General features: G+C 43.1%; 2 protein-coding genes across 2 annotated transcripts; both read right to left on the reverse strand.

Moving 5' to 3' along the window:
- Nucleotides 1-6,631: 6,631 nt before the first annotated feature.
- LOC128858039 (uncharacterized) lies at nucleotides 6,632-8,082 on the reverse strand. The gene is made up of 3 exons (XM_054093970.1): nucleotides 7,892-8,082; nucleotides 7,363-7,770; nucleotides 6,632-7,026 (listed from the first exon to the last, which is right to left on the reverse strand). Exons 1-3 carry the CDS (start codon nucleotides 8,031-8,033, stop codon nucleotides 6,881-6,883), a joined length of 696 nt encoding a protein of 231 aa, XP_053949945.1. The 5' UTR covers nucleotides 8,034-8,082; the 3' UTR covers nucleotides 6,632-6,880.
- Nucleotides 8,083-8,158: 76 nt separating this feature from the next.
- On the reverse strand, nucleotides 8,159-12,575 carry LOC128866016 (putative serine protease K12H4.7). The gene is made up of 4 exons (XM_054106512.1): nucleotides 12,240-12,575; nucleotides 9,572-9,753; nucleotides 9,276-9,511; nucleotides 8,159-8,394 (listed from the first exon to the last, which is right to left on the reverse strand). The coding sequence occupies exons 1-4, from the start codon at nucleotides 12,543-12,545 to the stop codon at nucleotides 8,159-8,161; spliced, it is 960 nt and encodes a 319-aa protein (XP_053962487.1). The 5' UTR covers nucleotides 12,546-12,575.
- Nucleotides 12,576-13,077: the final 502 nt, after the last annotated feature.

Raw genomic sequence — 13,077 nt, forward strand, 5'->3', positions numbered from 1 at the left:
CTCTGAATGGAAGCCAGCTCCCACACCACAGTTCATCTTAGAACCATCGGTATAAATTTGGATATCGTGTCTTCCAATCACCTCTCCTTTGCTCCAATCGGTTCTCGGTGGAAAACCTACCGTAAAGCCTTTCTTGAAGTTGTGGTCGGGGACTGTGTAGTCTGATCCGTTTTTGAGTAGCGAGGGTCCCTGTAGGAGGATCTTACTGTGACCGTACGACCTTGTTGTCCAGCTTCCTATGTCTCTGAGTCTCACCGCGCTGCAACTAGCTATTGTTTTAATGTGCAAATCTAATGGCAATAGATGTGTTAGTGCATTGAGCGCTTCAGTAGGACTGGTGCTAAGCGCTCCGCTGTTCTTTGTATCTTGTTCAGCTTAGTTTTGTTGTATTTCCTTTCTGTTGCAGCCCACCAAACTAGTGCCGCATATGTTAGTATTGGCGTTACAATGGCTGTGTAGGACCAGTTGGATAGTTTTGGTTGGAGACCCCATTTTTTTCCCAACATTCTCTGACACGTGTAAAGTGCTATATTCGCTTTCTTTACCCTGTACTCTACGTTGGACTTCCAGCTGAGTTTGGGGTCCAGGATAACCCCTAGGTATTTTGCCTGTTTGGTTAGCGTGAGGCTGACGCCGTTTAGTTTTGGGAGATTAAAGTTTGGCAGATTAAAATTTGGCTTTTGAAAGTAGTAGTGAAACCCTCCTCTTATTGAGGGGGTTGGATTCTATCTCTTCTTATATCTCATCGAAAATAGATCAAATTCTTTCTTGAGATGATTCGCATGACTACTACTACTTAACTTGGTCTATGCATCGCTGCAATTGCGCATCCGATGTATGAAAGGATACAATACATGCAATAAATAAGTGCCAAATTATCCAAAACCGTATCCGATGGAGTAGTTGATGCCCTATGCTCCATTCTGAGTTAAAGGAAAGCAATCATCAGACCGACCTTCATTCTTTAAAGCAGGCCGTTAAGCGAACACCACGTTGATTAGATGAATTTTGATATCGAAAAAGGATTCCACTGCGAATTTGTTTATTCCGAGAATGATTCCTCTGTGTCTAGTTTGACGCTGAGAGTAAAAAAAATGAGTACTATTAGTCAGCTAAAGTGCTGCCTTAATAAGTGAATGTTCTATTGTATGCATGTATGTACATATGTCTGCACGCACAAAACATACGCCCCACATGGCGTATGAGTAATATTCTTCGAATATGCGAATGAAAACCGAAACAACAAAAAGTTGTTGAGCCCTTGTAAATTACGAGGTGTGAATATTATAAAAGCCACTTTAATATATTGAAAACGATAAATTGTTATTACGCGAGACGATGTGTGTATAGTTCTCACAATAAAAGCACGCAAATGCAAGGAAAAACGACTGCGACAGACAACGTCGCAATTGAGAAAATATGACAAATCCATAGCTACATTTGCATATATAGTATGTATTTAGCTCTGCCGCAACTTACCTACGTGTATACATACATATATATACATATTTACATATGAAAAGTAATTGTATACGTTGTAAGGTGCCATCTGCGCATTACAGTATGAAAACTAATTTATTGATGCATTACGGCAATTTTTTTTAATGGTGACCACATGTTGCCACTGTTACAGTCCTGTTGCTGCTGTCATCAACCACCTCCGTCTTCTTCTTATCTTGCGTATGTTGTTCGTATGGTTTGCGGCTGTTACTGTTATTAGCCAAACAGTCTGTTTTCAGAGCTATAATGTTTGTGTATGTACATGTGTGTGTTTCCCAACCACATATTGCAACATTGCCGCAGGCGCATATTCCACCAACGCTTTATGGTAGCAAGTAATGGGTTTGAGCAAGCAAGAGAAGCCAATAAAAAAGTAATAGAGTAGGTGAGTAAGTACAGCGCATGCTGACAAGATTATAAATAAAGATTTTATTTTTATTGTTTGTTGTTCAGCAATTTTTCGCTGTTCTGCGACTTTTGTTTTTTGCTAATAAATTTTTACGCGCCGCAATCTATAAGTCCGCTTCAATTTTAACATCCAATGAGATGAAAGCGCTTGGAAAGTTCATTTGGCTGTTTAACCGTTTATGTCTTGACACATTTTTAGAAATGCATATGGGTGCTGAATCGACATTTCCTCTTAGAAGCTAACAAAAATTCATCAAAGTAGAATATTTTCTTATAAACTTTGAATGAGTGCAAGAATTCTAATTATGTTTTGGCAGGAAATCATACCTTACCATATAGCTGTAGCCCCGTTGCGGTTAAGCTCCACAAAGCTGTGGCTAAGGAAACAGTTCACTTTAAGTTAGGCATCAGAAACACAGATGGCACATAAACGTGCAATGAGGAGGATAGGACATGCGTCTTACTGGCTACACATTTTCCGGGAGCCGACTGGAAACTTGCTAAACAATTGTTTATAAGTTAGATCAATAGCTGCTTTAAGCCAAACAACACCCTCGGGCCTGATGGAGTCCACCCAGTAGTACTACAACAAGGCTGCGAGTTAATTAGACTACATATTGTTGGAATAATGCAAGATAGTTTCGCGCTGGCATACATACTATACCAACAGTGTTTCTTTTTCATAGGCGTTGTGATAGCTCGCTACCCTCAAGTGGCCTTCTGAAACCAGGCCAAGCCTATTGATTTTCATAAATTCTTACTGGGGTGATGCTTGACGGCCCCGATTAATAACCGCTGCTGTGTCTCAGTCTTCCACAGTCTCGGCCATTGTGTCGCATGCCGCATTCCACTTTTCCTTCGAGAGGAACATATGTATGTTGTAAGATTGTTTTGAGCGAACGTGATTATCTAAAGACTCTATCGAGTTTTTCATTTGTCTAACGGAAGCGTGAACATTTTGGAAATGCATTTGTGAGTCCAACGCCCTTTTGTAGAGCTATCCCCCCTCGTTTGCCACGCATCGTATACATTTATTTTACCACCAGACCCATTCGCTTTGCCTCTTTATCCAATTTGAAAATCCGACCATATTCTGCATAGAAGCTGATGCATGCACCTTACCAGCTCCTCGCCACCATATTTCAATAGCTTGGCCGGCAGTCCGTCGGCTCACGCGACTTTTTGTTGTTCTTTAGCCACGTTATCGCTATTCTCACCTAGTCATGATCGGGTAGCCGGACAACAATTCCGTCGTCAACGATTGGGGTATCGGGATCTTCACATTCTTTGTGACATGCGCAGCTGTTACTGTTTAACAGGTTCGAGAAGTGTTCCCTCCATAGATTAAGATTGCTCTGTACGTCAGTCACCAGTTCACCGTCTTTGTTCTAACAGGAAAACGCCCCTTCTGTAAGCCGCCGCACTTTCTATTGCTCCTATTGGCTAGCATCTCAAGCTCCTCGCACTCATGTACTTATTCTTCTCCTTTCTTCGTTCTGATAATACGTCTCTCTTCCTTTTTAGCTCTCGGTAGCGATCCCATACGGCTCGCGTTGCGCCCGATCGCAGTTTGGGTCTATAGGCAGCGCCTTTTCTTTCTGCGGCAGTAGGAATGTTACTCGTCGTACCAACTGTTTTTTCGGGCTCGCCGGAGACCGATTTCTTCTTCGGCGGGAAAGAGAAATGTTGCTCCAGTGCTAGGTTAGGTTAGGTTAGGTTGAAGCGGTTGTCCTGCGGGACACGCTCAGGCTCATAGCCCATTGTGATGCCGCGTGGGGAGCTTGTCCCTGGCTCTCCTAAAACCAGTGTGTGCTTTTCAAAAATTTTAAAATATCTCTGATTTCTGTAGAACTGAGGTCTACTAACTCATTAAAAAATTGTCTACCCAGAATAGTAAACCTGCGTCTGGATAGAGCAGGGCAGTGGCACAGTAGGTGCGAGATTGTCTCTTCCTCGTCCTCATCTAGACAACTTCTACAGAAGTCATGTGTTTGCACACCCATCCTTTGGGCGTGTCTACCTATAAGGCAGTGCCCCGTTATGACTGAGATCAATGTGCAAAGACTGTGTTTATTTTGGCGTAGCAGAGATTCTGTGCGTTTAGCATTTAGAGTCGGCCACAGTTGACGGGCGATTTTGCAGGTGGCTTCATTAAGCCATCTTTCGTTTGCTTTCTTTACAATTTCTTCAAGGATGAGTAGCTTACATGTTTGTAAGGGTATCCCTATGTCATTATCTATGTGCTCGTCAGACAATTTAGTGCCGAGTCTTGCTAGTTCGTCGGCTCTACAGTTACCCTCAATGTCGCGATGGCCAGGAACCCATGTTACCTTTAGGTGATATTACTCAGCCATCTCGTTAAGAGATGTGCGGCATTTCATGGCTACCTTGGAGGTTGTCGACTGTTTTATGAGGGATTTTATCGCCGCTTGGCTATCAGTGAAAATGTAGATATCACTTCCAGATATCGCATCACACTGTATCAGTGTCGCGGCTTTTATTATTGCCATCAGTTCGGCCTGAAAAACACTACAGTAGTCGGGGAGCCGAAAACTGAAGGAGATCCCCAGTTGTTCGGAATATACACCTCCGCCCACCCTGACCTCGAGCTTTGAGCCATCTGTGTAAACATGGATGGACTCGCCCTGTCTCACGTCGTCCCGTTCCCACTCTTCCCTTGAGGATAGGAGGGTCGTAAACGATGTAATGGCAAGTATAGGCGGGAGTGCATAGTACACCAGTCCGGGTGCTAATGCATGTCAGGTTGTTGGGCAGTACTCTCTTAGAGCAGGAGTGAGTGTCGAGTGGCGAATGTTCAGAACCATTCAATTAAGCAGATAGTTCATAACGTGAATTGGCTCAGATAGTCTACTACGCACAAGTTTGATATTCAGAATATGTGTCCAATAAGTCTATAAATACAATTTCCCCAAACATTCCGATCCCCGCGCTTTCTAGTAGGTTAATTTTTCCAACTAGTATTTAATTTTCCATAGCTGCGACATTTCCTAGTATGAAACAAATCGGAATATAAATACGGACTTTTGGAGAATCCCGATCTCAGTGACACCTAGCGTGCCCACCAGTAGCTTCCTAAGACACGTCAGTCTATTGTGTTTAAAGCAATAAACACATAAAAGTAAAAAATAAGCAAGTTGGATCACTCTAATATACATAATAGTTCCTTACAACAGGCATTTAGTTTTTTAGGTTAATGATAATACAATGGGATGTATGTGATTTAGCAATACAAGGCAACGGCCTTGACTGGGTTTAACATGGCAAACTCCAGGGACCTATCCTTGTCACTTGCTTTATCCAAGTCAACACACAGCCCCCTGGATTTGATCCTGTCTTTTCCTTGGCCATCCTGGATAGCTGCTGAGCACCCGTCGGGCAGTGAACGAATGTGTGAGACGAACGTCCCCCCAGGACATTAAATTTGGGTTGTGCGCTGGGTTTGGGACTCACCACGGAAAACAAAAACAACCAGTTAAGACCGCAATAGCCTCGGATAATGAACCCCTCAACGTTGACGACCATCGTAAACGAAAACCGGTCTACGATTTACGGATATGCACCTGGAATGTCCGAATCCTAAATAGGGAAGGTGCCTCTATCCAGTTGGCGGAAGCCCTCCAAAAAATTAAGGCTGATATCACCGCCATCCAGGAGATAAGATGGACAGGACAAGGCTGCTCTAAGCAAGCAGGCTGCGATATCTACTGTCGACTATAAAGCTGCGTTCGATAGCCCGATAAGGGATTGCCTGTACGCCACCATGTCTGAGTTCGGTATACCAGCGAAGCTCATACGGCTTTCCAGAATGACGTTGAGCAACACAATCAGCTCCGTCAAGGTAGGAAATAACCTCTCCGAGCCATTCAGTACCGTTCGAGGTTTCAGACAAGGCGATCCACTGTCATGCAACTTCTTCAACTTCGTGATGGAAAGGGTGCTCCGAAAAGCAGGTGTGCATCGTAATGGCACTATTTTCTACAAATGTGTTCAGCTCCTTGCGTACGCCGATAACATTGACATTATCGGCCGTTGTAAGCGAGATGTCACGGCTGCGTTTTCTGCTATCGAGAAGGAATCATCGCGAGTGGGTCTGGCGGTGAACGAGGGTAAAACAAAGTATATGCTGTCTACAACGCGGAACACACGGCGTGTTGGAACGCACGTCATTGCGGACAACTATACTTTCGAAGTTTTGCCAGAATTTATTTATCTTGGCACCACCGTTAACAGCAACAACGATATCAGCCTGTAGATCAAACGGAGAATCACTCTTGCTAATAGGTGTTACTATGGGCTAAGTAAGCAATTGAGTAGTCGAGCCCTCTCTCGCATGACCAAACAGACACTATACAAGACGCTCATCATACCCGTGTTGCTTTATGGCGCAGAGGCATGGGTAGTGTCACAAAGCGATGCAGCCGCTCTTGGGGTGTTCGAGAGAAAAGTTCTTCGTAAGATCTTCGGTCCTGTGCGCGTTGGCGAAGACTACCGTTCAAGAATGAACCACGAGCTGTATGAGCTCTAGCACCTAATTAAGTAAGTAAGTAAGATAATACAAATTAAAATCAATTATAAATAGTTACAAAGTTAAGTATAAATTTTTACTCAAAATTTGATAAATTAAATGTTCGACATACTTTTTAATTAAAGTAATAATTTTAAACGAAAAAGTTAAAAAAAAATGTATAATCGTCGTTTAAGAGAGAAAAGATATTAATAAAGAGTAAGAACGAAACTATTAAAACGGTGCCATGAAAAACCATAAAATTAAAAAATTTTAGGACTCTTCAAGTTGGGTCACCCTAGTATACATATTAATACTATATTTCTTTTCTAGGTTTTCAAAGAAAAATAGCACTTAATTATAATTAGTTTCATGATTAAATCAATTCAAATCGTGACCCAACTGTGACTGTCCCCAGAATCTTCTTAACGGTTGTCACTAACTTTATTAATACAAATTTTTGGCTCTCGCTGTTGTTGTTGTCGTTTTCTTTAAGGCGCGTCGCAAAAAGGCAGCTACTTTCAGTTTGGCAACATTCATTTCCACCGAATCGGAGAAGTTTATGGAATCCAAATCAGCAGTGTGAGAGTAGTCTGGGATTACACAAAGCAGAACAACGGGAGTGTAAAAAAAAAAGTGCAAACAAAGCAATAACAATTTGTGAAATGACAAAAGAGAAGATTGTAATTAGCATAACTATACAGCAGTCTTCGATGGCAATGCGTGATAATTAAACGTAAACTTGCCAACCAACAGCTAAAGCGCTCGTAAAAGCCAACATATAAAAGCGCTGAGCATTTGTGCCGAAAAATATGTTTGTAGTTTCGCTTCAAAAGGCGGCAAAATTTCTGTTTTGACTACGCAATGAACCCAGCCATAGAGCAAACATTTGCTGCGACTCTGTTTAACTTAGCGGCTGGCCAACTCACCTGCTATGTTAATAACATTTTTACCCTGCTGCAGTCCAACCGCGCGCCAGGGGTCTAGTTGGCCGTGAGTAAAGATGACGCGCTGTTGTAGCGTCGTGGCAGCAGTTAAGCCACCAAAATGGCTGTTTGTTTGTTGAACGCTAGTAAAAATGTCGTCACCACTATACGCTGCCCTATTGGCGGCGAGTGGGCCAAATACATCGCGACATAGCTGTTGAAAATAATTGAGTGGCACTTGACGGCCAAATGAGTGCGCCAGTGGGGACGGCTGTTCATGGCGGCGTAGTAGCTTTGCTTGTCCGGCGACCTGTAGGCGAATGTTGTGGCTGCTATCATCGTTGCTGTTTCTGGCGGCGGTGGTGGCGAACCAGCCGAACTCGCGGCAACTCTGATAAAACCATTGACGTGCTGAAAATGAATGAAAATTAATTTACAATTTAATTATGCAAACTTGCCTCTCAGTCTTTTCTGTTACTGATACTATGGCAGTTGCCGCCACCTGGATGGGCCTGTCACCAAGGATACTCACTACCGCTTAGCCGGTCGGTTATATCGGTGAAGATGGATTTCATGCCTTCATAAGACAAATCGTTGCACCAGTCATCGGAATGTATGCGCTCTAACGCCTCGGGCCAGAATATATGCATGAAAAATTCAATGAAGGCTGCCATGTCGTCCTTGTCAGACGGTTTAGTGAGCGAGGCGCAAATGTTTGGAATTTGATCGCTTCACAAAGAGGTTGGGATATTAAAAAATTAAGACTTTACAAAATGAGATTATTATAAAATATATCTACTTACTCATACAGTTGCGCGTATGCGGCAAAATAATTGCCAATGCCATTGAAAAGTGCAGCACGATCCAGTTGGTTTGTTGCTTCGAAATTATTGCATATGCGTAGGGCTCGCATCAATTGAGAGCTATTCGAGGAATCGAGTATCGCCGCCATGGCTGTAAGGCCTGCCTCGAGGCGTCTAGCACATTCATGACCCCCACGATGTTGAATGACTTTGCCGACTTGTTGCATATATTCTGGGCAAACAAACATGCGTGTGTATTAGGGCGGGTCGATTTAAAAATCGCTCATTGCTCTGTGAAAATCATATTCTAGGGATCAAAATAAGAAACTTTGCCGAAGGAACCATACCTCTAAAACGAATTCTGATGTCCCCCAATTTGGGTCGAACGAAAAATCCCACTTTGACCCATTTAGAGTGCTCCAATCGAGTCCAAATGTATGACCGACCCCCACTAACTTTGGACGGCTGATCCACCCATGCCAGTGGCACACACCCTGGAGCTCCCCTGAGGGGTTCCCCATACAATCATTTCAAAATATCACCATTTTTGGCCTTTACATGAGAAAAGAAACTAAAAAGTTCGACCCAAATTGGGGGACATCAGAATTTGTTTTAGAGGTATGGTTCCTTCGGCAAAGTTTCTTATTTTGAGCACTAGAATATGATTTTCACAGAGCAATGGGCGATTTTTTGCCTCCACACAAATCGACCCGGCCTAGCGTGTATGTATATAGTGTGAGTACGTGCATAGTAGTATGCGTAGGTATGTGGAAATGAAAGTGAGGATACAAACTTTCTTATCTCTGTGATTACAAGCAATAACCGCCTAAGTCGATAGTCATGTAAATATATTTTCTTAAGTCTATTTAGGCGATCACTTGAAACCACTTAAATGGCGTTTAACAGAGCGTCCCTATATTAAAAAAAGAGTCGGGGATCTTATCGTATAATCCCGTGCATAAATGCCAAAGGGACTGTGGAGAAGCTTTTAAACATTTATGAACCGAAATTCATTTCTACGCTAATTTTTTTTCAAGTCATATCTTAAAAAAAAAGAAATAATGAATATGCCTTCAAACTCTGAAACGTTATTCTATTCTAGATTTTATTTACCATAAAAATCCATTTTTGCCACCAACGGTGCACTTGAAGCCCATCCAGCGCTTATTAACTTCGGATATAATTTGGCAAACCAAGTAACCAGGCTACCAGAGTAAGAGGCACCGGTTAGTATGACTTTTGAATCTACCAGCATGTCTTCAGCGGCTTTTAGCTGATGTATAAAATGTGCCAAGTCGGCTAAGGCCTGGCGTGCGTTCAGAAACTTCAAATTTTCCACAGCAGCATCACTAAAAAAATGAACACTTTCTTACATATCCTAATCACCAGCGAAATTTTTCATATTTCACCCCAAAGGCCAACTGTTTCCATAGAAGCGATGCTCCACATAATAGAGCATACCATTATGCTGTTTAGCTATGTCGTGCATATGTCCCGCCAAGAGATAAACGGGCGAAATTTCCCACTCGCCACCAACGAATATGAAGATTGGACCAGCCGCTTGGAAATAGCGATCGTTGCGAAAATAGTGCTGGAAGCAATGAAGATTTTATAATAAAATCAGGTTAAATTAGGTAAGGTTCACTTGGTTAATCAACTGTCTTCTCACGTGGACTAAAACTGTTCTCAGTGTTTTCCAGAGAATATATAATCGCAAGCTTTAAATCCTACTCAAGGTGAATTGTGGCGCGAGTTCTTGATTCAAAATATCAGTAAATGAGAGGAAAAAGTGAGCTAAGCAAGCATCTGTATAACGGCGGGCAATGAGTTTGGGCACAAAAAGTACTTTCAAGAACCCTCGAGTCCAGAACCGCTTAAACTTAACCTATAAGTAGTTGCTTATGTTAACCATGAGGTTCTTTTGATTAATACGTTTCTCTCCTAAAGGGCTGATAGTATTATGTACCTTAAGCAAGCTGCACCAGTAGATAGAACTTTGTGGATTCGGCGAATACTAAGATTCTTAACTTTATTCAGGAAGTAAGACTGCCTAGACAGTCAAACTATTTGGAAGTGTTACTGGATGTTAAGCTGGACTTAAAAATTAATATTGAACAGCGGGAGATTACGCTTCCATTGTGACCCGTGCCCTGTGTGCGTTTGCACTATCTTGTTGAAACCACATGCTCGCCAAGCCCCGCGCATCTAATAGAGTCCCTGTAGCGTTCGCCGTTAGGTTGATATGGTTGCCCAGGGAATGGGCACACTTGGACGAAGAAGGATTCGTCCTTTGTGATGCCATTATGGAGGGGTGAGGCAGGAGAGAAAGACCGATGGGATACAGGGAGAGGGTGGGGAGAGATGGTGCTGGGATGGTTAGGAGCGTGTGGATTACAAACGATGACTATATTTGCGTCGACCGCTTAATGCTGCTGATGAAATTCATCAGATTTTTAATGTCAGCACCAGCTATATCAGCAGGCGTGGCAAAAAAGTAGGAGCCAAGAAGCCTAGATCTTAGCCCCGCCAGAGCAGGGCAGCTAAGGAGAAGGTGCTGAGATGATTCCACCTCATCCTCCATACATCCAGCGCAGAAAGGACTCGAGGCGAATCCAAGTCTCACAGCATGCATTCCTCGCGCATTGTGTCCTATGCGAGAGCCCACGAGATTAGAGAGCTGATATTTTGTCAGCCTCAGAAGCTCGCCCGAGCGCCTTTGGTCCACACGTGGCCAGAAGGATTTCGCGATCTTACACTTTTGAGTACTTGCTCAGCGCTCCCTGAGTTGGTGCGATGCCCATCTTTCCAGAAGCAGACCGCAGGTAGTCAGGGGGATCCCGACTTTCTCCCTTCGCGGGGAAATCACCGCTCATGTTCCTTGTCTGGCCAGCTCATCTGCCTCACAGTTTCCAGCAATGTCGCTGTGGCCAGGAACCCAGATGAGGCTGATATTAAAGAATTCGGACGCAGTCGAAAGCGAGGTCAAGCATTCCTTGACCAATTCCGAATGCAACGTCATAGACCCGAGGGCCCTTATTGCCGCTTGGCTATCGAAGTAAATATTTACTTTCTTGACCGTTAATACGCATTTGAGCAGCCAATCGGCTGCCTCTTTGATTGCGGCTACCTCTGCCTGGAACACACTACAGTGGTCCGGTAGCCTGAATTTGAGTCTGATGGGGAGCTCCTCGCAAAAGACTCCTCCGCCAACCTTTCCTTCCAACTTCGATCCATCGGTGAACAAGTTCACCAGGCCCTGCTCCCAAGTGTAGCCCTCCTTCCACTCTTCCCTTGACGGAATATAAGTGGAGAAGGTTCCGGTTGGGCTAAACGAGGGTATACACTGATCCGTTGACAGAGGGATGAGCTCGAAGTTTCTGAGGATGCTTGAGTGCCCATAAGTGAGATTAAGCTTATAGCTCCAGCCCCTCAGTCTGATTGCGGTACGCGAAGCGGCAATTCTGCTAGTGATGTCTACGGGTACCACATTTAACATTAAGGCGTTCGCCGTTACAACCATAAAAATACGGTCCAATCATTCCTTCCGCGTAAACGCCGCACCACACAATGGCTTTGAGTGGATGTAATGGCTCTGCGTGCATCACACGCGACTTTTCGGTGCAACCGCTTAAGTGGTTTTCGCCCCTGATAATTTTCTACACAAAATTGTCCTTTTCCATCCAGTCGTCTGGTTGAGGTATCTTCGTTCTTTGCGTCATCGGCAGCCGCAGCCTTGATACTCTAGCCCGAACGACCACTTCGGTGGCGATCACGCCCTGCAAGGTCTCGTGTGGTTCCAGTCGAATAGGTATGGCGCAATACGATTGGGAAATCGACATCGATGTTTACGCTTGCCAACACCACCTACCGATTATTGATAAAAAAAATCTACACCAATATTCCACCATTATTGCATAATTATTACTTTTCCTTTATAAATTAAATATCATTCTAAAAAAGTAAATCGTAAAAATTCTTTAAATTCACGGGCGTTCGATTTTTTAACTCAAATAAAGTAATCAACTCAAAAAGAAAAAAATATTTTATAAATATTAAAATAAATAAATATTTACTTACCATCAACCAGGTGTTGTTATTCGCCTCATCAAAATGATCCACTTTCTGCTCCATCCACAGTTCTTGCACCAAATCCTTGTGCACTAAACTCTCTTGCCCCTTTAACGGTGGCTCTCGGAGTAGTAGACGTAAATTTGCGCGATATGGACTGAAACGATGATGTTGCGCCATATTCTCTTTTACATTTATTCTTTTTACGCCCCTCAAACCACTCAACTCTGTCGTCATGGCGAGGCAAATCAAAACTAGTAGAATATTCGACAGAAGTTTCATGCGTTTATTTAGAATTCCATAAATTGCCGTCATGTTTTTGAACGTTTCACCACTAACGCTAGTTCACTGACATTTGTGGCCGCTGTTGTGACAGCTCAGTCCTATTTATGTCATGACATAGCCATTGGGGAGGTGTTTTAATAATTCATAGCGATACCAATAACACCGTATTGTACCCGCACATACATATATAGGCACAGGCATCAACATACATACTTACATACATACATAAGTGTAGTAACTAGCTTCCATATCGGCCTTCATCTTCCCGCATGTTATTTGACACTTTGTTGGAATGCTTGGTATAAATGTTCGGTTATGTGTGTGCGTGTATGCATGTACCTACATGTGTGCGTATATGTATGTTCGAGTGCATGTATTATAAATTTGCAATCAAACTAGGCCTTGTATGCAATGTCAGTCATAATTATTGCCCATGGGAACAATTGTTGTTCCTTCATTTAATATGAATTCAGTAATCAGTTCTAAAACTGTTCAAGTTCAAGTTTGATAGCGGGAGTGAAGTGGGAGTTACTGGAAAAAACCATTGCATTGGTCCAAACTT

The sequence above is a fragment of the Anastrepha ludens genome, chromosome 2 (genome assembly GCF_028408465.1).
Source record: "Anastrepha ludens isolate Willacy chromosome 2, idAnaLude1.1, whole genome shotgun sequence".
Taxonomy (NCBI): Eukaryota; Metazoa; Arthropoda; class Insecta; order Diptera; family Tephritidae; genus Anastrepha; species Anastrepha ludens.